The 23,704-nt window shown below is 39.9% G+C and overlaps 3 protein-coding genes across 4 annotated transcripts in view; all 3 read right to left on the bottom strand.

The window, feature by feature from the left end:
- Positions 1-352: 352 nt before the first annotated feature.
- On the bottom strand, positions 353-8,065 carry LOC306979473 (inter-alpha-trypsin inhibitor heavy chain H3-like; the record flags this gene model as incomplete). The annotated part of the gene is made up of 20 exons (XM_079578426.1): positions 353-593; positions 675-786; positions 874-1,046; positions 1,135-1,336; positions 1,433-1,546; positions 1,900-1,947; positions 2,035-2,070; positions 2,249-2,400; positions 2,494-2,630; positions 2,703-2,888; positions 2,956-3,137; positions 3,225-3,350; positions 3,428-3,596; positions 4,552-4,668; positions 5,341-5,469; positions 5,572-5,682; positions 5,751-5,913; positions 7,037-7,141; positions 7,223-7,377; positions 7,949-8,065. The coding sequence occupies 20 exons, from the start codon at positions 8,063-8,065 to the stop codon at positions 455-457; spliced, it is 2,673 nt and encodes an 890-aa protein (XP_079434552.1). The 3' UTR covers positions 353-454.
- Positions 5,356-23,704, bottom strand: part of stimate (STIM activating enhance) — a 28,586-nt gene continuing 10,237 nt past the window's right edge. Inside the window, exons 8-9 of one of the 2 annotated variants that reach the window (XM_079578947.1) lie at positions 14,979-15,141; positions 5,356-5,366 (exon numbers count right to left, since the gene is read on the bottom strand). In XM_079578947.1, the coding sequence (XP_079435073.1) occupies positions 15,028-15,141 (114 nt within the window). In that variant the 3' untranslated portion in view covers positions 5,356-5,366; positions 14,979-15,027. Of the gene's footprint in view, positions 5,367-14,882; positions 15,142-23,704 lie in introns of those variants that run through there. The other variant, XM_079578946.1, reaches the window with a different exon arrangement.
- On the bottom strand, positions 8,839-12,278 carry mustn1b (musculoskeletal, embryonic nuclear protein 1b). The gene is made up of 3 exons (XM_079578948.1): positions 12,214-12,278; positions 11,955-12,074; positions 8,839-9,054 (listed from the first exon to the last, which is right to left on the bottom strand). Exons 1-3 carry the CDS (start codon positions 12,224-12,226, stop codon positions 8,939-8,941), a joined length of 249 nt encoding a protein of 82 aa, XP_079435074.1. The 5' UTR covers positions 12,227-12,278; the 3' UTR covers positions 8,839-8,938.

A 23,704-nucleotide genomic window follows, 5' to 3' on the forward strand; every position in this document is an offset into this window, starting at 1 on the left:
TGATATTTTTTCTAATGGTCCTAGTTTTGTATGTGGAAAATCTGGTCACCCTATTCAGCAAAATAACAAGTTTACTTTTTGAAAGAAACTGTTTTGAGTTCATATACAGGCTACATCTAGACGGTGGCCGAGACAAGATAAATCAGCCGTTAAATGTTGATACCTAAATAAATAAAGTAATTGTCTTTTTTCCATCCTGCTTTGCTTCCATCTATTATTCATATCCAGAAATATTTTGCTTATGTAGCCTTTGTTTTACATACACATATGTGCTATCTGTCCACTCCCCTTGTCAATTTCTCTCAAAGCATCAAATAAAGCAAACACAATTCTCACCCAAATACTACCTTTATTGCCATGTATAGCAACACACAACAGTCTGATTATCTGTCTGTCAGTGCAAAATGACCGGGGATCTGAATAGATTAACCTTACGGTCATATCTTTACAGCATTTACAAAGTACTGAAGAGACCCGACACAATGTAGTCAGTTGCTTCTCCATCAATGAGGCCAGTGCCGTTGTTGTGGATGAACCAGCAGGGGATGCTCTCTCCCTTCTTTATATCTCTCCTGAAGTCTCTCTGCCAGCCTCTGTTGGATGAGAATGAGATGCCAATTTTATGAATTGTTCTAACATTAAATTAAAGTATCTGAAGTCAAACAAAGTCGTACCTGGTCACATTGAGCTCGTGCCCCTTTACCAACATTGTGGCGTCTGGTTTCTCTGGGGACTGTCCAGGACGCAGATTGGAAACTTCAAACTCAATGCTGTGATAAAATTGACCTGACACATGCAGAAAAAAGACAAAGTAGAAACGAAAAAAAAAAAAAGTCTGAAAATTATCTGAACTCCTTCATACGGTGTAGGTACCTAGTAGACCATGGACACTAGGAGACAGCAGATGGCTGTCTAGTGTGTAGAAGCCCAGGTAGTCCCTGTGGTACGGGTGCTTCTTCCAAACTTTGTGTAGCAGGATCACAAACTTCACAGAGTTCTTCAAAGTCACTGTCAAGCTGCGATCTTTGGTCACATGTAAATCCATACTAATAAAGAGAGAATACAAGTTCAAGTAAAGCAGAATGAATGTGAAAAGAGAGACAGAGAGAGCAGTGCTTTGGAGATAAAACTCACTTAGGTCCTTTAAGAGAAGCTGTCCCAGACCACTGCAGTTTGACCCAATTGCTGTCCTGTAATACTGAGATGTCCTGAGTGCTCACCTCCAGATTGACCCCCAAAGTTTGATGGACAATTCCAAAGCGTTCAAAATACGTATTGATTTGACCATCAGTGGGAACTGCCTTGTCTCCAATAATCTGGCCATTAACCAGAACACCTTAAAGCCAGCATTGAAAGAGGAAAACTGGTGAATTTCTCCATACTGACAAAAAAAAAGGACAATACTAGAATTAGAGAAGATTACAAAGAATACCTGACATTTGGTCTTTGACTAATGTGAAAATAGTCCCAGGTTTGGCATTAATGTTGAAACACAGAGCGTCTTCTCGGTCTGGAAGCTCGATCAGGAAGTGAGGGTCTCCATCCACTACACAAGGATGAGCATATGAAGGTACATGTACACTTTTTGGACATCACTTCATAGGCGTATGCTTGGTTAGGGTAACAGTAATATTAGTTAATGTGTTTATGTTAATTATGAACACATTTTTGCAAGCAAACACTACATGATATATAACTCATGTTGCATGTCATTTGTAAACCTTCAAAATCATTTGTGATTACTTTATTATAAAAGATGCTTTATAGGTATCCCATATTATATACTGTTACTCTTACTTAAAGTTCCTCAACATTTGTTTGAAAGGTGACCTTAAAGTAAATTGCACAATGTTCTTTGCCTAAAACCTCTGGAAACATAAAAAACTTGTGAAGTCTTACCCAAATAAGTAGGTCGGCTTGGGGGATGATAAGCAACTGGTCTCGCTCCTAAAATCAAAAAAGGAGAAAGAAAACAGTTAGAGGTACTTAAGGTCAATAATTGAAATATATCAGATTGAACTGCTTTTTCCTCACTTGTCAAACCCATCCTCTCGGCTTTTTGACGTTGTTCTGTGAGGAACAGAGAAATGTTTAATAAATTATTATATTTTATATATATATATATATATATATATATATGTATATATATATATATATATATATATATATATATATATATATATATATATATATATATATATATATATATATATATATATATTGCAAGAAAACAATAATACTTTTGTACCTTCTGTCAGCTTATCTGCCACTTGGGGTGTGTCATCAGTCTCTGGTTTAGTTACAACCATCGAAGTAAGAGGGGTCACAAAGTTATACAGTAGAGACATCTCCAGAGCTTTGGCAGTGATATTGTCCTTTTCCTGAGGACTTCCAACTTTGCTGAAAGTAAGAATTAGAAAAAAACCTATTATCTAAACACTATTGTCTCTCAGATAACTGTTGAGTAAATAAAAACACTGAAGCAAGAGAGACCTCTTGTCTAAAAGTTGTTGGATGGTGAGGTATGCCCACAGGCGCTCTGTAAAGTCTCCAAAGATATACTCTTCATCTGGATACATCACACCCCAGTCTGAGACGCTGGCCTGGCCCTGAGCCTGGTAGTCTTCATGCTAGAACAGGATGATATATATGTTTTGGAAGAGGCAATACGTTTGCTTTTATTTATGTTTGCTAGTACGCACCCCGACTCCAAAAACCTCTACAAGAAAGTTATCCATATTGTTGTCCATCAGTCGACCAGCCACTATTATTTCTGAGCCATTGAACAGCTGATTGAAGTGGTTTGTGGTCAGGAAGTCCACGGCGTGGCTGGGATATTTCAGATCTACCTCTAAAAGCAGAGGACTGGACACCTCCTCGTAAAATCCCTAAAATCATCACGTAAAGCTTACATAAAGTGTCACCTATATGAAACTGACAAATGTATGGCTTTACCTGCAGTTGGAGAGTTGCATCTGAGTCCTCAAAAATTCTGCGGGCGAATCCTTTGTTCTGTTGGCTCATCACATCCAGGAAAGAGTACTCCACATTATTCCCAAAGCCGAGGCAGTTAAGAGACATGTTCCCGCCAATGGCTTCACGCACATTTTTGTGGATTTGGCCGGGATTACTTACTCCTTAAATTACAATGGCAAAACATGAACAGTTCACAAACACCAAATCAAATAATTAATAAATGAATAGAAAGATAGAGAATTACATACCTGAATTGGGCATGCCATCAGTGAGTAAAATGATCATATCAGAACTTCTCTGAGGAAGTATCTCATCTCTCCTTGCTGTGCGAAGCATCTCCACCCCCTTCAGCACTGCACCATTTATATCTGTGGCTGTATAATAAGAAGTCAGAAACAAAATCATTTGATGGTATTCTTGGACAATGTAGAAGACAGTGTGGATAACTGACCTCCTCTACTTGTAATTTTCTCGGCAAACTCCAATGCATCTTTAACGGTTTGGTCGGTTGCTTGTTGTAGTGTTGATTTCCAGACCCTAAGTTGATCATCAAATGTGATAATTCCAAAGTGGTCCTCTTCATGCAGGTCCTGGATTATCGCCAACATCGCTTCTCGAGTCTATTGCAAAAATCATGTTGTTTCAATCAGTTCATTTGAGAGAAAGGAGAAATTATTGTTCCCGGCACACAGGACCAGCTCTATACCCTCCATCAGGTGGTCGAGGGTTTGTGGGAGTTTGTCCAACCAGTCCACATGTGCTTTGTGGATCTCGAGAAAGCGCCTGACCGTGTCCCTCATAGTGCCCTTTAGGGGGTGCTCAGGGAGTATGGGGTCGGGGCTTTCTACTACGGGCTGTCTGTTCCCTGGAGCTGGGTTCATTCCCGGCAGTTGATCAGACCTGTTCTCAGTGCATGTTGGTCTCCACCAGGGCTACCCTTTGTCACTAGTTCTGTTCATTACCTTTATGGACAGAATTTCTAGGTGCAGCCATGGACCAGAGGGTGTCTGGTTTGGGAACCTCCGGATCTCGGGTCTGCTGTTTGCAGATGATGTTGTTTTGTTGGCTTCATCAAATCAATGAGGATCAACACCTTCAAATCCAAAGCCATGGTTCTCCACCGGAAAAAGGTGCCGTCACCTTATCAGGTCGGTGGAAAGTCCTTGCCTCAAGTGGAAGAGTTCAAGTATCGGAGTCATGTTCTCGAGTGAGGAACGGACAGAATGTGGGATCGATAGACGGATCAGAGCAGCGTCGGCATGGCAGTGATGCTGTCGCTGTATCGGACGGTTCTGGTGAAGAGGGAGCTGAGTTGGGAGGCATAGCTCTCGATTTTTTATCGATCTTTGTTCCTGCCCTCACCCATGGTCATGAGATCTAGGTAATGACCAAAAGGACAAGATCGTGGATACAAGCGGCCAAAATTAAATTAATTCGCTGGAGGAGGTGTGCGCGGAGTGGGAAGTCTGGGCACCTTTGCGCAGACTGCTTCCTCCGCGAGCCGGCCCCGGATAAAGTGGAAGAAAATGGATGGATGGTTGGAAGGAGGAATTATCTTAGTATATAACAGCTCACCTGTTTGATCTTTGTGCCGTACATGGAGCCGCTCTCGTCAATGACAAACACCACGTTCATCGGGACCCGGCGGAGGTCAGGGGGAGCAAAGTAATGAACAAAGTATCCATTTGTGACCTGGTTGAAGAACACATTTAGAATCGCCAGTCAGTAAATTAACACAAAGGTTAAAAGATTCAAATGCTGCTGACCGAATTTTATATGACAATCTACAAGCAGAAATTATGGAGTCTGCAAAGTCCCACAAACTGCTCAAGTTTACGCCACATGAATAAAATTGTTCAAGGTTTGTAATCACATTGTGTATATACATATTTAAAAAAAACAGGTACAAAACTAAAATGAAATCTGAAGGATTTTTGCCCCTGTACAGATTTCACAGTCATATTTAAGGGACTAGATGCAAGGGGCCTAGATGCAAGTTGGTCATGTTATACTCACTACTGCCACCTCAGGTTGTACGTGTAACTGCAGCTTCTATATTTAACTCCTGCATGACCGAATTAACAACTTTTTGAGTGGCCGTGCATTATTTTAGAGGCAATTGTGGTGAAAAGGTCTGGGCTCATTCTAAACATTAGGACATTGCTAGAACATGTAGGAAAATAAATAATTTTAACTTTTTCCATTAACTGTATGATTGTGAAACATTGGAGAAAGAGAAAATGTTAACTGCTCAAACAAACTATACTACTACTACTAAATGATAGAGTCCCAGTCCAGGACTTGAGAACTACATCTCAGTGCAACGCCGGTATAGAGCTCAATGATGTTGTTATGGCCAGTTACCTGAATGTCCCCAAGACCCTTTTCTCTCTTAACGTCATATTTTACAATAAAATCTCCATCAATCACACTTCCTTCACAGTCTGGGCAACTCCTCTGCTGCTCCAGTGTTGGGGAGAACGAGATGTGTGCCTGAAGAAGGTGGAGAAAGGAATATTTCTTATTTAGTGGGTATCAAAACATTAACTATCCAGCATGTTAGCATATGGACATGTTTTAGAAAGCAACTAATACTTTTTTGTCTGTAACAGTTTTCTCCACAAGAGGGAGCAGCTCGTTGGAAAGGAAAGTTGAGTGGACGTCAACATATGAAATTCCCTGAGGTTCGTAGATGTTTGTTACAATCTGTAAAAGAACAAAAAGAACAGTATGAGCTTTTTGTTTGTTTTAGTTCCAGCAACATGGACGTGTACCTTGAACTCTTGAATGCGCTGCTTGGGCTTGACTCGTGTCAAGATCTCATATTGGCCCAGTTTTCTCTGTAAGAGCTCCTCATGGGTCAGTGTAAATGTTACATTATTTAAGGCTGCAATGTTGACAGACACAGCAAACTTCTCCATCTTTCTCCCTGAAGCCCTGAAATAGAAGTAGGTGAAGTAAATGTATCACAATAACATTTGTGAAGGCTCTCGGTTAACCCGGAATTTTCCATCGTAGGAAAGACTGTCCAATGTTGCTGACTTGACTGGGTTGATTGGACATTTCTCTCCTGTCTTCAGAAGTTTCCTCTCGCACTTATGTTTCTAAACGCAAGCTTTAGACTAGACTTTTGCGCTGACAAGGGGCGCACTGTGAAAGTTGGTTGAACAGGGGCTGTACATGGGCTGGACAGACGCCCATGGCCAATGGCGATGTTATGTGCAACATTGGTCCCTCCCCGAGCTTTTTCTTCCCACAGGACAATGTTTTCCGTGGAGCGGGGGTAGCGGTGGGTATTCGTAGGTGGCGCGTGCTGATGTTTTGACATGTCTGCGGTGTGTAGAGCCCCACGCAGAGCTCTTCAATACCAGAGCAAGTGGATGTTCTCTTTCTCTCAGGACACGGCCAATGTTTTTACTCACAGTGGAATAAAGTTTTTAGTTTGTCCTGTCTTAAATATGATGCAACTTAAATGCTGAATGTAGAACATGATTGAAGTAAAGATGTGTAGAGAAAAGAGGCAGAGGCAACAAATGCTTGTTGCAGTCACACCACGCCTCAGCCGCCCCCTTATTTCTAAGCCACACCCTGTTTCCTCACAGAACTGGCTCACCGTTTGTTTGCACACAAAATTACAATCTCTTCTGCGCTAACGCTGATGTTGCTGCAGGTGAAAGATAGGGCCTCAAGACTTTTTGAACACACGAACAAGGCCTATTTTTGCTCTACGTGCCGAGGGGAGGAGTCCGGACTGCCATAATCCCCGCTCTTTCATGCTTTCAAAGGTCTGTTCTGGGCTGGGGCAAATAGTACCCAACGACCCTGGGTTTCACCCAGAAATAGGTGGGGTAATGGTGGTCCTGACTCCTCCTCTCAGGCGGGCCCAGAGTTTAAATAGGTCTCTAGCTTGAGTGTTTAAGCTACTTGAAATCTTAAATAATATCCATGATCACTATTCTTTGTTCATGAAATTTAGACTTAGAAATGGCAAGTTCAGTTCAGTGGTCCCATAAGTACTAAGGGCAAATGAAGTAACACCAGTGGCAATGGTTAAACTTACCTCACCAGCGCAGCAGTCTGTCCAGCTTTGACTGCCGTCTCATACTGTTTCTTGGCCTTTTCCTTTTCCTTCACCGCACCCACATAGACACGGCCTTCAATTTCCCTACGTGACACAAAACTTGATTAACAAAAAGCAAAACACCAACGATACAGGGTGGAGTAGGTGTAAAATATGTTCCCTGACATGGTAAAGTTGGTGATGAACGCTGTCTTGGGGAGCTCCACCTCAAAGAAGATTTCCTGTGAGCTATTGGCCTTGTTCAGAGCCTTCGACGTGATGACGGTGTGAGCAAAACGCGAGGTAACCGTGCAGTCCACCGTCACACTGTACACCTCCACCTGGGAAACACATTCTTAAGTCATAGCAACGTGTCCTGAATGTGCATCATGATTTGACATTTTCACAGCTGGTGCAGTGTTGTACTTGGCAAGCGACATCAGACGATTGCAGCTTTAGTGAGTGTTAAGTCAGTGGTTCCATTTGGGAGTTGGGAGTGTATGCTGATGCGTGGGTGAGTCTCTGGATAAATAGAGACGGTCCTCCATTAAAAATCTTACCATATTGTTGACTGCGCTTCTTTTCTATGATTAAACAAAACAAGACATAGTCAATACAGTGTTGTGCCAATGGAAACAGACATTGTTGTCACATATTCAAATCAAAGTAGAAAATTGCCGTCCAGATAACTATTCAAACTCCCCCTGCCCCTTTTCAAACTCTTCCCTAAAGGCATTAATACACATACCCACCTATATCTATACCCTCCTCTGCCTGTGAATACAGTTTTAACATTTACCTGCAATGATTTGGGAGTTCCATTTGCCAGCTGAAAGGAATGGAATTGCACCAAACAGCATTATTGTTTCATCCCACCTTTGTGCTTTGTATAAAAATGCTGAATAGGCCTACCTGTGCGTCCGCAGCTTCTTCCAGAGAAATCAGCACAGCTCCGAAGACCAGGCTGGGCAGCACAAGGCCCAGGCAGCCACACAGCAGCAGGCGTTGGACAGCAAAAAGTCCAGACATGACCCAATCGGCACTGAGCACTTGCACAGTGGAGCGCCACCAAATAAGCAGAGTGCCCAGTGGGAAGGGCTACACTGTTTGTGTACAGAGTTTTCAGGAATATTGACCAACAGTCCCAAAGCTCAAGGTTTGACCTACCCTTTAGGAAGAGGGGTTGGTGTGCTACAACAGTGAAAGAAACTCTCTGTGGGCACTTTTTGAAACTATTTTTGAGGTGTTATTTATCCATTTTGGGTAAGGCAAGCCTCATGTAAGGCCTGATTAAAGTTAGGCTACGCTCCATGGTTCATGATTTATTTCTTAAAGGAGCTATACCTGATTCATTGTACAAAGAAACAGGGTCACTCAAATTTCAAATTGCTATTTTCTGGTCCAAACTCATCTCAAACTTTCCTAATGCATTTACAACATCAAAATTCGTCACAGGGACTGAGTTTAAACCAGGTTTCACAACTTTCAGGAGGAAAACTGTCACTTCACTGTAAAAAATGCCAACTAGTCTGACATTTTATGACTGTTTAAAACCAGTGTTTTTTGGATAAATGTCTGCTTTTACCATATACTAGAGGACAAAACAGAAAATTAAAAAAAAATCAAGGATGCTCCTTTAAACTATGCACATGACACTGTCTGGGGCCACTAACAATAATTGGGGCAACATTTATTATTTTAACCTTTATTATGTTAAATACATTGGTACATTCAGTTAAGAGATCAGTCAACCAAATTCATCTATAGCAATAATAATAAAAATGCAATAAACATGACAAGAAGACAAGAAAATATAAATGATATGAATGACAGCAAACTATGAAGTGCAATTTTCAAAGCAACAATATGATTTCAACAATGAACTTGAATTCATTCTTGTTGCTACTTGCTGAAAACACTGGCACCAGGAGCTTTGGCAGCATTGCTCTTGTCCAGAACAGTCTCAGTCCCTGACCTCACGCCGCTGAAAACCGAAGGAGCAACTTTACCCATACGCTCTGTAAAAGAGAAACATACACAGTATAGTGAGTGTTACGCCTATAGATTACTGAAAAAGCAGACTTCATTCTCCCAGTTTAATTGAACTTGTCCCACTCAACAGCCCCTCTGATCTTACGGTCAGTGCCCTCCCCTGGCAAATCAAAGTAAGAATGAACAGCTGTGGGCGGCATCGTGGCGCAGTGGTTAGCACTCATGCTCCATAGTAGGTCCCTGGTTTTTACAAGCTGAGACCCATAATAATAAAAAATTACAACAAATAAAGGCATATCTCACTTTGCATGTAATGAGTCTATCGTGTAGACTAATAATGCACTTTTTAACGATATTCAAATTTTCCGAGTTTCACCTGTGCATATTTGGAGCAAGGCTTTGAAGCAGTGTTTGGGAGGTGTAAAGTCTCTACTGGAATCTGTTCTAAAAAGTTTATTTTTGAGTCGACCCTGGCCACCAGGAGACAGTATTGCAGCGATTTCAGCTGCCGGCCATGAGGACCAAAGAGAAGAGCTTTCCTCGGCCGTTGGGGCATTAGCAAAGTAGCCTACTGTCACATCCAACAATAAATAAAAATACACTAGACATACAGGGTAGGCATCAGAAGAAGCGCTTCTCAAACAAAATGAACGTCTCATTGAGCTGCTATAGTGGGGTCCGCCAACCCATTAGTCCGACGTGTCATTATTCCAAAAATATATGTAAAACTGAAAATGTCCTTCCCAAAATTAGGTTCAGGCAAGAGTCCACCGTCCTTTAAGGAGCTATACCTAATTTTACTTCTAGAAATGGAATGAAATATATTTTGGCCTTTAGTATGTTGTAAACTCAAAGGTTTGTGGGGAAAACAGCGTGCATCAAATTATACAACATTTGTATCAATTTGATGAACTTTCAGGCTATAGTTCTAGCATTTTTGTGAAAGTGACCCTGAAAAGTGACCCTGCAAGTTGTGAAATGTGCCTATAAACTTGGAGAATTTGGATGCTACAAATATATTAGGAAAGTTACAAATGAGTTTTGACCACAAGTAACATTTTAATTTAATGGCTTCCCCTTTCATTGTTCGCAATCAAATAATCAGGTATAGGGCCTTTAGGCCAATGGTTGAATATGGCTCTCTAATCCACAACACAAGTGGGTTAAACATTTAGGACTAATGGCACCTCTGCTCAGAGGTCATTTTCGGAATAATGACTAATGACTAACGACTTGGCACCGCTTTTTTATCCTCCAACAAAAATTGATACAATGAAAAAATAAATAAATACAAATAAAGTACGTTAACAAATTGAATGTTGCCTAATAATAAGTGTGGAATCTTTGAATCAATTCGTTTTTGTAGAGGAGTGACTGGGGCTCTCAACGTCAGGTTAGCGGAAGTAGTGTAGCCACACACATGGCCGTATCTACCATTGAGGTCACCGAGGTCCGGACCTCGGTAAAATTTTAGCTTTTTTTTTTTTTTTTTTTTTACACATTGAATCCTGCGCAAATGAATGCTGTAAACACGCGCTAATACAGGCGGAAGAGCCTCTAGTTCAGACGCGGATGAGCTTGTTATGAACCTAAATGTGTCCAGTGTCCACTCTAAAACCGAACCTCATGAGCTGCTTTGGACCCGAGTGCGTAAAACTCCGCGGAGGCGCGGCTGTGCGTCAGCCTCACTACAACAGCAGCGCATGAACCGCGCCAAAGTTTGATTGAGATGCAATTTCTTTGCTCTCTGTCATAAAGAGAGAGGAGCCAGTGCGCGCGCCGTCACGGTGACCTCGATTTACAACAGGAGTTTTCCTCTTTCTGATCTGAGGAGCGAGAGGAGGAGAAGCGTCTGCGCCTCATCATCGCTCCTCCTCTGCTGCTCACTTTGTTTCTGTCTCATGCAAAGATTGTCCTGCGTATAAATGATCTTCGCTTTAATGAGAGCTTAAACCAGCGCATTCACCTTTGGAACTACCAGTGGTTTGAGTGAGGGCGACGCAGAGGGGGCGGGGCCAGAGCGCAGAGTCTGATGTTCAGAACGAGCCAAAGCAAAACCCTCAGCTTTACCCATTCACACCCACAGCCTCGTTTTCAAAACTATTAAAAACGGACGTTTTAATTTAATATTATTAGTACTTACTTTGGTCAAGACATTCTTATTGCCTCTCACTCAGGCGAGCAAAACTGTTTGGAAAACCTGCTTCACAGTAATAATGGATGAAATAGATGTTAAATAGATATTTTGTTTTGTGATATTCATCATGTCAAAGTAGGGGGTTCGTGACTCGTGCACGGCTTAACCCACTGCCCTGGGGCAGACTGATGGAGCGAGGCCAGTCTGCACCATCTGCATGTCCGACCACCATCCACTCACTCACTACATTCACTCAGGTTCCTGGGCCCAAACGGTGCAACAAAAAGCAATTTTTGAAAACAGCTCAAGGATGAGACAAAAGTGTTTTTGATCACTTAAAATACAGGAAATTACATCTGAATCTTTAAAAAATTCCTGGGGGAGGACCCCCAGACCCCCCAGTTTAAAGAATTATCCGGACCTCACTGTTTTTTACATCCTGGCTACGGCCCTGGCCACACAGTGCCAGTGCCTGTTCGCGAATGATTTGCGAATTTTGACACTCAGGCTGCAATGCTCACTATTCTGTTAAATGAGTGCCAACCATGAGAAAATGCTAGGTTAAGAAAGCCACCCATCACAATGAACCGCTACACGTTCCCTGGTGGTCTAGTGGTTAGGATTCGGCGCTCTCACCGCCGCGGCCCGGGTTCGATTCCCGGTCAGGGAACGTCTGTTTTACATCGGCCAAAACAACCGCAACAGCAGAAAATAGCTTATAACGTAGAAAGACCAACAAAACACCACTACCTAATTTATCTCACAGAAAACAAACCATTAGACTCTTACCACACTCCGCCATGACCTCGTAGGTTTTGCTCTTCACCTCGCCTTTCAGTCCCAGCTTACTCCGAGCGCCTTTCAAATCTTCCTCCTTCATTGGGGGTCGCTTTTTCTTCTTCACTTCTCCTGGCTATTCCAAAGACAGAATAGAATAGAATAGAATAGAATAGAATAGAATAGAATAGAATAGAATAGAATAGAATAGAATAGAATACAATAGAATAGAACAGAACAGAATAGAATAGAATAGTGATCGATGGCTAACTTGCCTGTGACATTGTTTCAAATGGCCAGTTCAAAGTTTGATCTCCTGCTTGTGTCTTGATGTGACAGAGACGTGCTGTATTTATAGTCTTATGTGTCCCAGTGCAGCTGAAGTATGCCCATTGAGACTGCAGTCACAAAGTATTTTTAGGGGTGACGTTACACAATTGGGCTCCCCTTCTCCCATTCTTAGTTAAGACACAGCAGCTGATAACACACAGTCTGTTTACACCAGCTCCAAATCCTCCTTCCATTCAAAACACCTTTTTATGCATTACATAAAAGATGCTAAATGATGCATTACATAAAAAGTGGATGTGTAGTGTTGTGATCAGTGTGGGATGTGTGATAGCAATTCCTAAGTAGTATCAACACAGTACAAGGCTACACTTCCCACTCACTAAACCCTAAGTGACAAAGTTGACAAAATGTTGGCATATTTAAAAAAAAATACTTACGTTTGGATATTGTTTTTGGGGGTCTCCAACCTTTTTTAGGCCTACTCCGTGAGCTACTTCTTTGTGGAATTTGGCAGAGAGCTTCTACTTGTGCGCATCTAAGACAGAGCCAAGATCAGTTTCCACTTTTTCAATGTTTAACTAAATGTGGAACATGTAGAAATACAGAAAGCCTTTGGAGAGCTACTTGGGAAGAACTGGCAAGCAACTGGTAGCTCCCTGGTTGGAGATCCCTGGTGTACTATTTTCTTTTTGAAATAAAGATTTTCCCCATTATTTTATTTCTCAAATAACTCCGGAATTATGTCATTGCTAAAACAAACAACTTAATAAATGCTGTTTAAGAAATGAGTTACCAACCAGAGAATGTACATAACAGACAATGGATGAATATTTTCAGTTTATTGTAAAAGTTTCAATAATAATTTATCGTTTTAGTCTAGTATCGTCACACAATATTTAAAGCCATCTTTTTGACAAGCGTCACTTCTGTAAATAAGCAGTGACATATTCCTCCCAAGAATAACATAACAGTAAGACAGTTAGTCATTCAGTATTTTCGTACAGAAGATCAGTAAGGACATCCAAGCATGTTTGCCCCCACTCTCGCAAGAAAGTACCCAAAATACTAAAAGTAGACTGCACTCCCCAGTCCCTCACTACCTCCGGCATGGTCCGTAACCCGTAACAGTTTATGGGTCTATGCATGTCACATTCATGAGATCAGAGCCAGCTTATCCCCTGCATGGATAACCAAAACTGAAAACAATAATACAAAATTCATACACAGAACCAACCGAACACCTGCTGGTATTTTCACTCAGGCACATTTTCTTGAAAGAAAAAAAGGGGGGAAGAAAACAAATGGAAAAAAAAATGTGCAAAAAAACAAAACAAAAATCCAAACCCCACAGTAAAAATAAAACAATAAAACATATTGTGAAAGTCACATTTTTGGCCCAAATGAATACAGTATACAACAGGTTGAAGAAAACACACAGTACATGAAAGCATCACAAACAGGAGGAAACACAGTAGTTATTTTTGTGCCGACTAAGGGACAAGTTGGTCTTTGCAGATACAGTATTTAGTGGATATTAATTGCAGTCCTATACGTTTAACATCCCAAGATACCCAGTCCAAAGTGTGCTTCTATGACATTAACATTACATGTAAGTTACACAGTAGTTATTTGTAAATTGTGCTCAAGCCTTCGACTCAACTATGGTATGATCTGCAGGCGACTGTACTGAAATATTGCATGATATGGGGAAAATGTTACATAAATACCAATACATAATACTCACTAATGGTCCACATACTTTTTGAAGTGTATAAGACTTTATATATTAAGCATTCAATACTCATTTGATTCATCCACTAATAAATGCTGAGTATAAACAACATCTTCAACTGGGATAGATGGATTTTGTTTCTTGCCCTATTGTATAGCTTCTGAAATAACACCCTTAATCTCGACAACTTGTCTTGTTATTGTCTTGAGGTGGATACCAAGGATTTGAAATTTGAACGTTGAAGCTGAATGATGTGGAAATGGGCATATGCATAATTGTGACTGACAAACAATCTGATAGGCACAATGTTGATTGATTGTGGCTTGTGACCTAAAATACAGTATGCACTACAGTATGTATGGAAAGACACAAAATGAGCCAGGATGGTTTATAAGAAACCTTGTTTCACACCTTCTGCTAGCAGCAGGAGGGAAGACAAATATTTCACTGAAAATATCAAAAAATATAAAATAAATAAAATAAAAATAATAAAATAAAAAATATAAAGGATTTACTAAAAATCCTACAAGGCCCCACATCCTTCCCAGGAAAGGAAGTCCGGCCCTTCTTGCTGTGAGGCAAGAGCAGTAACTGCTTTGCCACCAACAAAAAAAGAAAAGAAAAGCAGAGGACACGTTATATTTAACAATCAGCAGATAATCCTGATTGGAGAAATTACCACTGAGACAGCCTCAGTATACCAGATTACTCTAGGAATAAACTTGATAATGAATTTTGCACATGCCCCTTCGACTCCCAAATACAAATGATCATAAGATGCACAACTTTGCAAACAGATACTAAGCATTTTAAGTGATTAAAATGGCTGTATTATATTTCCTACATTGTAATGATAGTTATGTACGATGACAAAATGTAGCAGACATCCACAGTTAACAGGTTAATGCATTTTTCTTTTTTTTTCTTTTTTTTTTTAAGTAAAGCAAAGACACACACAACACCAGATGTATTTAGTGTCTTAGGCTTGAGTGAAGATCCTTTATCTACCTTTTTGCCATTTGCTACCAGGAAAATTTCAAACCAAGTTTTTTGAGGCACAGTTCAAACAGCAATCCCCATGCGGTGCTTCTTTTTCTTTACGGTCTTTAACCCTGTGAGACGACGTACATCATCCTCTTCCGATTCATCCATCTCATCATCAGCTGAGAAGAGGATCTAAACAAGGAGGAAACAAAATTAAGATAAATGCAAGCAAAAGACCATGTACTGGTGTGCATGTTTTCTTGCATTTTCGGGAGCTAACATACAATCTCTTATCAAGTTTTGAGCCAGTTTGGTCTCTTAATATGTAGCATTTACTCAGAAAACAAAGAATTTGTCTAAGCTACACAAAAAAGGTATTTTATTATTATTTATTGAGAAGACATCTACATTAACAAGTATTATATGAATAGAAAAGTCAATGGTTCTCAGATTATTTCAGGTATGAAGTATCAACCTATATAGTACAATATTTTGCCAGAAAAAAGAAAAGCCAGCGTGGCTTTTAATAAACAACAGAATGAAGGTCAAACGCATGTAAGTTGCACTTAGGAACCAATACATCTGTGTGTTGGTATTTTTAGATTTGCAGCCTCTGATGTCATGATCATGGTTGGTCATGATTATTGGTAAAAGCTGTGTGCATATGGATTTACAGCTTGTGCTGTAAGATGAAGAGGTCAGTTTGTGTATTTTAAAAGGCTGCTTTTCTGCAATCCGATTAGACTGCGGAGTTCCACAGGGCAGCCTCCTTGGTCCTCTGTCATTTTATAATTAGACAAATAATCTTCCTCTAGAGCAGGGGGCCCAAACTTTTGAGGCCATGACCCCCAAACTGACCACACAAACAACCGACTGAAGGGCAGGCTGTTCTCCAAATATGGTGCAGCAACGGCAAAGGAACGGTCACCCCACTGTTTGTACCCGGACCTGGAGACGTATAAAACCATTTGATCGCAGGACCGGAGAGCTCTGCTTGGGCAATGCATAGTTAACACCTCAAATACATAAAGGAGCGAGGCCGTGAAGTATTTTAAAAACAAACATTAACATTGTAAAACATGAAAAAAAGAGAGGATGGGAGTGATGTGGCTGTGTCTGGATAAACCGGTAATCTATGGAGATGATGCAACAAATAGTATACGCATTTTAAGCCACTATTGAGTACAAAATAACAGGCTTGTTTTAAACGCTAGCAAAACAAACTGTTGAATTCTTGGTTCTAATAATGCTTCAGGAATGCATGGTTGTTGTTGCCCACTTTGAATTGACCTTTAAGGTTTAAACAAACAAAAGAGCCAGCCAAGAGTCAAACCTATAACCTTCTAATCTGTAGTCAGACACGTTTTCCAGTGGCCTTCAAATTGTGTTAAACACACATGCAGTCTCCCTTCCAATGGTGAATTACAAATGGGCCTCCCTCTCTTTAGATGGGACGGCTTAGAAACATTTATACTGAGGGATTAATTTTGACTGCAAATCTCAAATTAACAGCCTAAAAGTGAGTCTAACCTAAAATGTTCTGTTCCGCATCCAACACAAGACTATTTCGCCATACATAGTTTTGTTGTTTTTACATGAAAGTACATGAAAAAATTTCTATTGTTGTACACTAGAACTTGAAAACAACAACATGGTAAAACAGCATCAACAAACAACTAATTTAGGCAACAGTAATGATGGGCTAAAAGAGCCGAGGTATCGACACACGGATCAGGCACAGAAAGCAACACCTCAGCCGAGTTGTATCACGAGCGTATCATTTTAAGAAAAGTCACGTGACCAACACTTTCCCAATGTCATTTTGTATCATGTAGTGTCGTACGTGGCGAGCAGCAGGGCGCGCCAGCTGAATGAGAGGAACTATTGGCTCATTTTGGGATTTATGCACCGGACGCTGATCCCGTGGGTGCTGCTGAGCGTGAGTGCCCGCCCCAGGCCGCCCAAAACTTTGGCCACAAGGCGAATCTGCCCTGATTACAAAATGATTCAATAGATATTGTGTTAAGCACAAGAGCCATCTCTTTCACGTCCATATTGAAGCGCAACGCAAAAACATAGTTACAGGGCAGTACTTGGTAAAGTTTTCATACTGTTCACGTAGCTCTGAGGAGAGCGTCCGGTTAACAAGCAGGGGTCGTGAGTTAAGAGTCAGATGATGAACTATGATGGTGTAGTCGTTTGCCTTAAAATCCACTGGTAAACAAAAGTATGTTTGATTGTCACAAGCACTATCCTTTCTTAAGGCAACAGACTAAATTGATTTTAAGTGTAAGGAATTTGAGCACTGACAGAATGAATAAAAAAAAACACTTAAAAGACTGTATCGATGACTTCCGTGCAAAGGCCCCAATTTAAACAAAATAAAGACATTTGGTTCAGGTATATTTCTGAGGCTATAACTTCCTTAAAACATAAAAAATGGGATCTTGAAAACAAACAGAAGAAAGAAAATGGATCCCAACATGCCACAAGAACAGCATTCATGGACAGTAATTTGAGTCATAACATTATAATAAATTATAAAAAATAGTTAATGAGTAAAATGTAGGTAGACTTGCATTTAAAGTGATGTCGTGAAGTGGTAAAAAATGTTTTAAAGAGGATTTCAACTCATGATCATATTTGGCTGAAAATACTTTCAAAATCCCCATCACAAAACATCTACGAGCCAGCCAGGAGTCAAACCTAGAATCTTCTGATCCGTAGTCAGACGCGTTATCCATTGCGCCACTGGCCCACAGACTGACCACACCATGACACGCCCAACAAGCCCTTGTCCTGGGGAACCTACAACCTAACTGTATATTCAGAAGCTGTTTCCCAAGTTAAAGGGACACTTTGTAACATTTTGGAATAAACTTCTGCCAGCAACATAAAACATGCTCCTACACATTGAAAAAGCTATTTCTGCAGTGGGTAATCATAGAATGGATTTAGATGAGGACGTAACCAATTTAAACATCATATTTTGGCTGACTTTAGTCCCATCTCCCATGGAGACGAGCTGGAGATGTCCCGCTCCCAGTAAAGTTACAGTCAGGCCTGATGAGAAATGAGCCGCTCACTACAAACACACATTTATTTGGTCATTTTTTGGTTATTTTTAAACTAGACCAGCATCTGTAATAAAATAAATGCTCATATTCTATTTATTGAGTGAAATCATACATGGTGTGGCTTTAATTAAGGCAACAAACTGAATTGATTTTAATTGTAGGGAATTTGAGCACTGTGGATATGGACAGTAATTTGATTCACAATTACAGCATAATAAATTATAATAAATAGTGAATGAGTAAAATGTTGGAAGACTCGCATTTAAAGTAATGCCACGAAGTGGAAAAAAAGAGTTTTTAAAGAGGAATTCAACTCATGATCATATTTAGCTGAAAATACTTTCAAAAACCCCATCACAAAACATTTACGAGCCAGCCAGGAGTCGAACCTAGAATCTTCTGATCCGTAGTCAGACGCGTTATCCATTGCGCCACTGGCCCATAGACTGACCACACCATGACACGCCCAACAAGGCCTTGTCCCGGGAACCTACAACCTAACTGTATATTCATAAGCTGTTTCCCAAGTTAAAGGGACAATGTGCAACATTTTGGAATACACTTTTGCCAGCAACACAAAACGTGCTCCTGACTTAAGTTACATTTTGAAAAAGCCATTTCTGAAGTGGGTAATCAGAGAATGTATTTAGATGAGGACCTAACCAATTTAAACCTCATATTTGGCTGACTTTAGTCCCATCTCCATGGAGACGAGCTGGAGATGTCCCGCTCCCAGTAAAGTTAATGTCAGGTCAGATGAGAAATGAGCTGCTCACTACAAACACACATTTATTTGGTCATTTTTTGGTTATTTTTAAACTAGACCGGCATCTGTAATGAAATAAATATTTGTATTCTATTCTATTTATTGAGTGAAATGCTACATGATGTGGCTTTAATTAAGGCAACAGACTGAATGGATTTTCTGTGTAGGGAATTTGAACACTGACAGAATGAGTTAAAAAATGACACTTAAAAAGACTGTATCGATGACTTCAGTGTAAAGGCCACAATTTAAACAAAATAAAGCCTATTGGTCCAGGTATATTTTTGATTAAAACATAAAAAATGGGATTATGAAAACTTAGAAAGAAAAAAGAAAATGTATCCCAACATGCCACAAGAACAGCATTCTAAACTTATACCTTAAAAAAGTATCGTCTTGCGGTGTTAACACCACATTAGAAATGTGGACATGGACAGTAATTTGATTGATAATAACATTAGAATAAAATATAATAAATAGTCAATAGGTACAATGTTGGAAGACTCGCATTTAAAGTGATGGCACGAAGTGGAAAAAAAGGTTTTCAAAGAGGATTTCAACTCATGATCATATTTAGCTGAAAATACTTTCAAAAGCCCCATCACAAAACATCTGCGAGCCAGCCAGGAGTCGAACCTAGAATCTTCTGATCCGTAGTCAGACGCGTTATCCATTGCGCCACTGGCCCACAGACTGACCACACCATGACACGCCCAACAAGCCCTTGTCCTGGGGAACCTACAACCTAACTGTAGATTCATAAGCTGTTTCCCAAGTTAAAGGGACACTGTGTAACATTTTGGAATAACCTTCTGCCAGCAACATAAAACATGCTCCTAAATTTAGCTACATATAAAAAAAAAGCTATTTCTGCAGTGGGTAATCAGAGAATGGATTTAAACCAATTTAAACCTCATATTTGGCTGACTTTAGTCCCATCTCCATAGAGACGAGGTGGAGATGTCCCACTCCCAGTAAAGTTACAGTCAGGCCTGATGAAAATTGAGCCGCTCACTACAAACACACATTTATTTGGTCATTTTTTGGCTATTTTTAAACTAGACCGGCATCTGTAGTAGAATACATGATCGTATTCTATTCTATTTATTGAGTGAAATCCTACATGGTATGGCTTTAATTAAGGCAACAGACTGAATTGATTTTAAGTGTAGGGAATTTGAGCACTGTGGATATGGACAGTGATTTGATTCACAACTACAGCATAATAAATAGTTAATGAGCAAAATGTCGGAAGACTCGCATTTAAAGTGATGCCACGAAGTGGAAAAAAAAGAGTTTTTAAAGAGGAATTCAACTCATGATCATATTTAGCTGAAAATACTTTCAAAAGCCCCATCACAAAACGTTTACGAGCCAGCCAGGAGTCGAACCTAGAATCTTCTGATCCGTAGTCAGACGTGTTATCCATTGCGCCACTGGCCCAGAGACTGACCACACCATGACACGCCCAACAAGGCCTTGTCCTGGGGAATCTACAACCTAACTGTATATTCATAAGTTGTTTCCCAAGTTAAAGTGAAACTTTGTAACATTTTGGAATAAACTTCTGCCAGCAACATAAATAAATGCTCCTAAATCTAGCTACATATATATAAAAAAAAGCTATTTCTGCAGTGGGAAATCAGAGAATGGATTTAGATGAGGACCTAACCAATTAAACCTCATATTTGGCTGACTTTAGTCCCATCTCCATGAAGACGAGCTGGAGATATCCCGCTCCCACCAAGTTACAGTCAGGTCTGTGGAGAACTGAGCTGCTCACTACAAACACACATTTATTTGGTCATTTTTTGGTTATTTTTACACAAGACAGGCATCTGTAATAAAATAAATGCTCATATTCTATTCCATTTATTAAGTGAAATGCTACATGATGTGGCTTTAACTAAGACAACAGACTAAATTGATTTTCAGTGTAGGGAATTTGAGCATTGACAGAATGAGTTAAAAAATGACACTTAAAAAGACTGTATCGATGACTTCAGTGTAAAGGCCACAATTTAAACAAAATAAAGCCTATTGGTCCAGGTATATTTTTGATTAAAACATAAAAAATGGGATTATGAAAATGGATCCCAACTTGCCACAAGAACAGCATTCTAAACTTGTACCTTAAAAAAGTATTGCCTTGCTGTGTTAACACCACATTAGAAATGTGGACATGGACAGTAATTTGATTGATAATAACATTAGAATAAACTATAATAAATAGTCAATAGGTACAATGTTGGAAGACTCGCATTTAAAGTGATGCCACGAAGTGGAAAAAAAGGTTTTCAAAGAGGAATTCAACTCATGATCATATTTAGCTGAAAATACTTTCAAAAACCCCATCACAAAACGTTTACGAGCCAGCCAGGAGTCGAACCTAGAATCTTCTGATCCGTAGTCAGACGCGTTATCCATTGCGCCACTGGCCCATAGACTGACCACACCATGACACGCCCAACAAGCCCTTGTCCTGGGGAACCTACAACCTAACTGTATATTCATAAGCTGTTTCCCAAGTTAAAGTGACACTTTGTAACATTTTGGAAAAAACTTCTGCCAGCAACATAAATAAATGCTCCTAAATCTAGCTACATATATATATAAAAAAAGAAGCTATTTCTGCAGTGGGAAATCAGAGAATGGATTTAGATGAGGACCTAACCAATTTAAACCTGATATTTGGCTGACTCATCTCCATAGAGACGAGGTGGAGATGTCTCGCTCCCAGTAAAGTTACTGTCAGGTCTGAGGAGAACTGAGCTGCTCACTACAAAACACACATTTATTTGGTTATTTTTAAACAAGACAGGCATCTGTAATAAAATAAATGCTTGTATTCTATTCTATTTATTGAGTGAAATGCTGCACTGTATGGCTTTAATTAAAAGAATAGGCCACCGTTTTTACATACTGAGATATGTTCTTACCTTAGCTTTGACGAGTTCTTTAGGACCTGTCTGGTCTTCCCCCGTGCCTTCAATCACGTAAACACAGCGCAGACGGCGTTAGCATTTAGCCTCTACCTCTCTCCTCTATAGATAAAAGGGGGAACTAGAATGTAAGGCGTAATAATACCAGGAGTAGTTCGAAATCCGCGCAGTAATCTTCACTTTACTGTACGGATGCCAAACTACTCCTGGTATTATTACGCCTTACATTATAGTTCCCCCTTTTATCTGCTTAGAAAATCCACATTGTTTAATTTTGTGTAATTATACTTTGTAGTGTAACACTTCACGTAACCATATTTAAATAGGGAAAACGTGGAAGAGCTTGGTAGCTTCTATCTTGACCTGTTTTGGAGCTATAGTGGAGAGAGGGAGAGGCTAAATGCTAACGCCGTCTGCGCTGTGTTTACGTGATTGAAGACACGGGGGAAGACCAGACAGGTCCTATAGAACTCGTCAAAGCTAAGGTAAGAACATATCTCAGTATGTAAAAACGGTGGCCTATTCCTTTAATCAGGGTTTTTAGAGATCGATGTTTTCCTTCACTTCTCCATAACCCTTGACAAAGAGGATTTCAACTCATGATCATATTTAGCTGAAAATACTTTCAAAAACCCCATCACAAAACATTTACGAGCCAGCCAGGAGTCGAACCTAGAATCTTCTGATCCGTAGTCAGACGCGTTATCCATTGCGCCACTGGCCCATAGACTGACCACACCATGACACGCCCAACAAGGCCTTGTCCTGGGGAACCTACAACCTAACTGTATATTCATAAGCTGTTTCCCAAGTTAAAGGGACACTTTGTAACATTTTGGAATAAACTTCTGCCAGCAACATAAAAAAATGCTCCTAAATCTAGCTACATATTTAAAAAAAAAAAGCTATTTCTGCAGTGGGAAATCAGAGAATGGATTTAGATGAGGACCTAACCAATTTAAACCTCATATTTGGCTGACTTTAGTACCATCTCCATGGAGACGAGCTGGAGATATCCCGCTCCCACCAAGTTACAGTCAGGTCTGTGGAGAACTGAGCTGCTCAATACAAACACACATTTATTAGGTAATTTTTTGGTTATTTTTACACAAGACCGGCATCTGTAATAAAATAAATGCTCATATTCTATTCCATTTATTGAGCGAAATGCTACATGATGTGGCTTTAACTAAGACAACAGACTAAATTGATTTTCAGTGTAGGGAATTTGAGCATTGACAGAATGAGTTAAAAAAAAATGACACTTAAAAAGACTGTATCGATGACTTCAGTGTAAAGGCCACAATTTAAACAAAATAAAGCCTATTGGTCCAGGTATATTTTTGATTAAAACATAAAAAATGGGATTATGAAAACTTAGACAGAAAAAAGAAAATGTATCCCAACATGCCACAAGAACAGCATTCTAAATTTATACCTTAAAAAAGTAGCGTCTTGCGGTGTTAACACCACATTAGAAATGTGGACATGGACAGTAATTTGATTGATCATAACATTAGAATAAACTATAATAAATAGTCAATAGGTACAATGTTGGAAGACTTGCATTTAAAGTGATGCCACGAAGTGGAAAAAAAGGTTTTCAAAGAGGAATTCAACTCATGATCATATTTAGCTGAAAATACTTTCAAAAACCCCATCACAAAACATTTACGAGCCAGCCAGGAGTCGAACCTAGAATCTTCTGATCCGTAGTCAGACGCGTTATCCATTGCGCCACTGGCCCACAGACTGACCACACCACGACATGCCCAACAAGCCCTTGTCCTGGGAAACCTACAACCTAACTGTATATTCATAATAAGCTGTTGCCCAAGTTAAAGGGACACTTTATAACATTTTGGAATACATTTCTGCCAGCAACATAAAAAATGCTCCTAAATTTAGCTACATATATATTTAAAAAAAAAGCTATTTCTGCAGTGGGAAATCAGAGAATGTATTTAGAT

Source organism: Gobius niger, assembly GCF_951799975.1.
Source record: "Gobius niger genome assembly, chromosome: 20".
Classification (NCBI taxonomy): domain Eukaryota; kingdom Metazoa; phylum Chordata; class Actinopteri; order Gobiiformes; family Gobiidae; genus Gobius; species Gobius niger.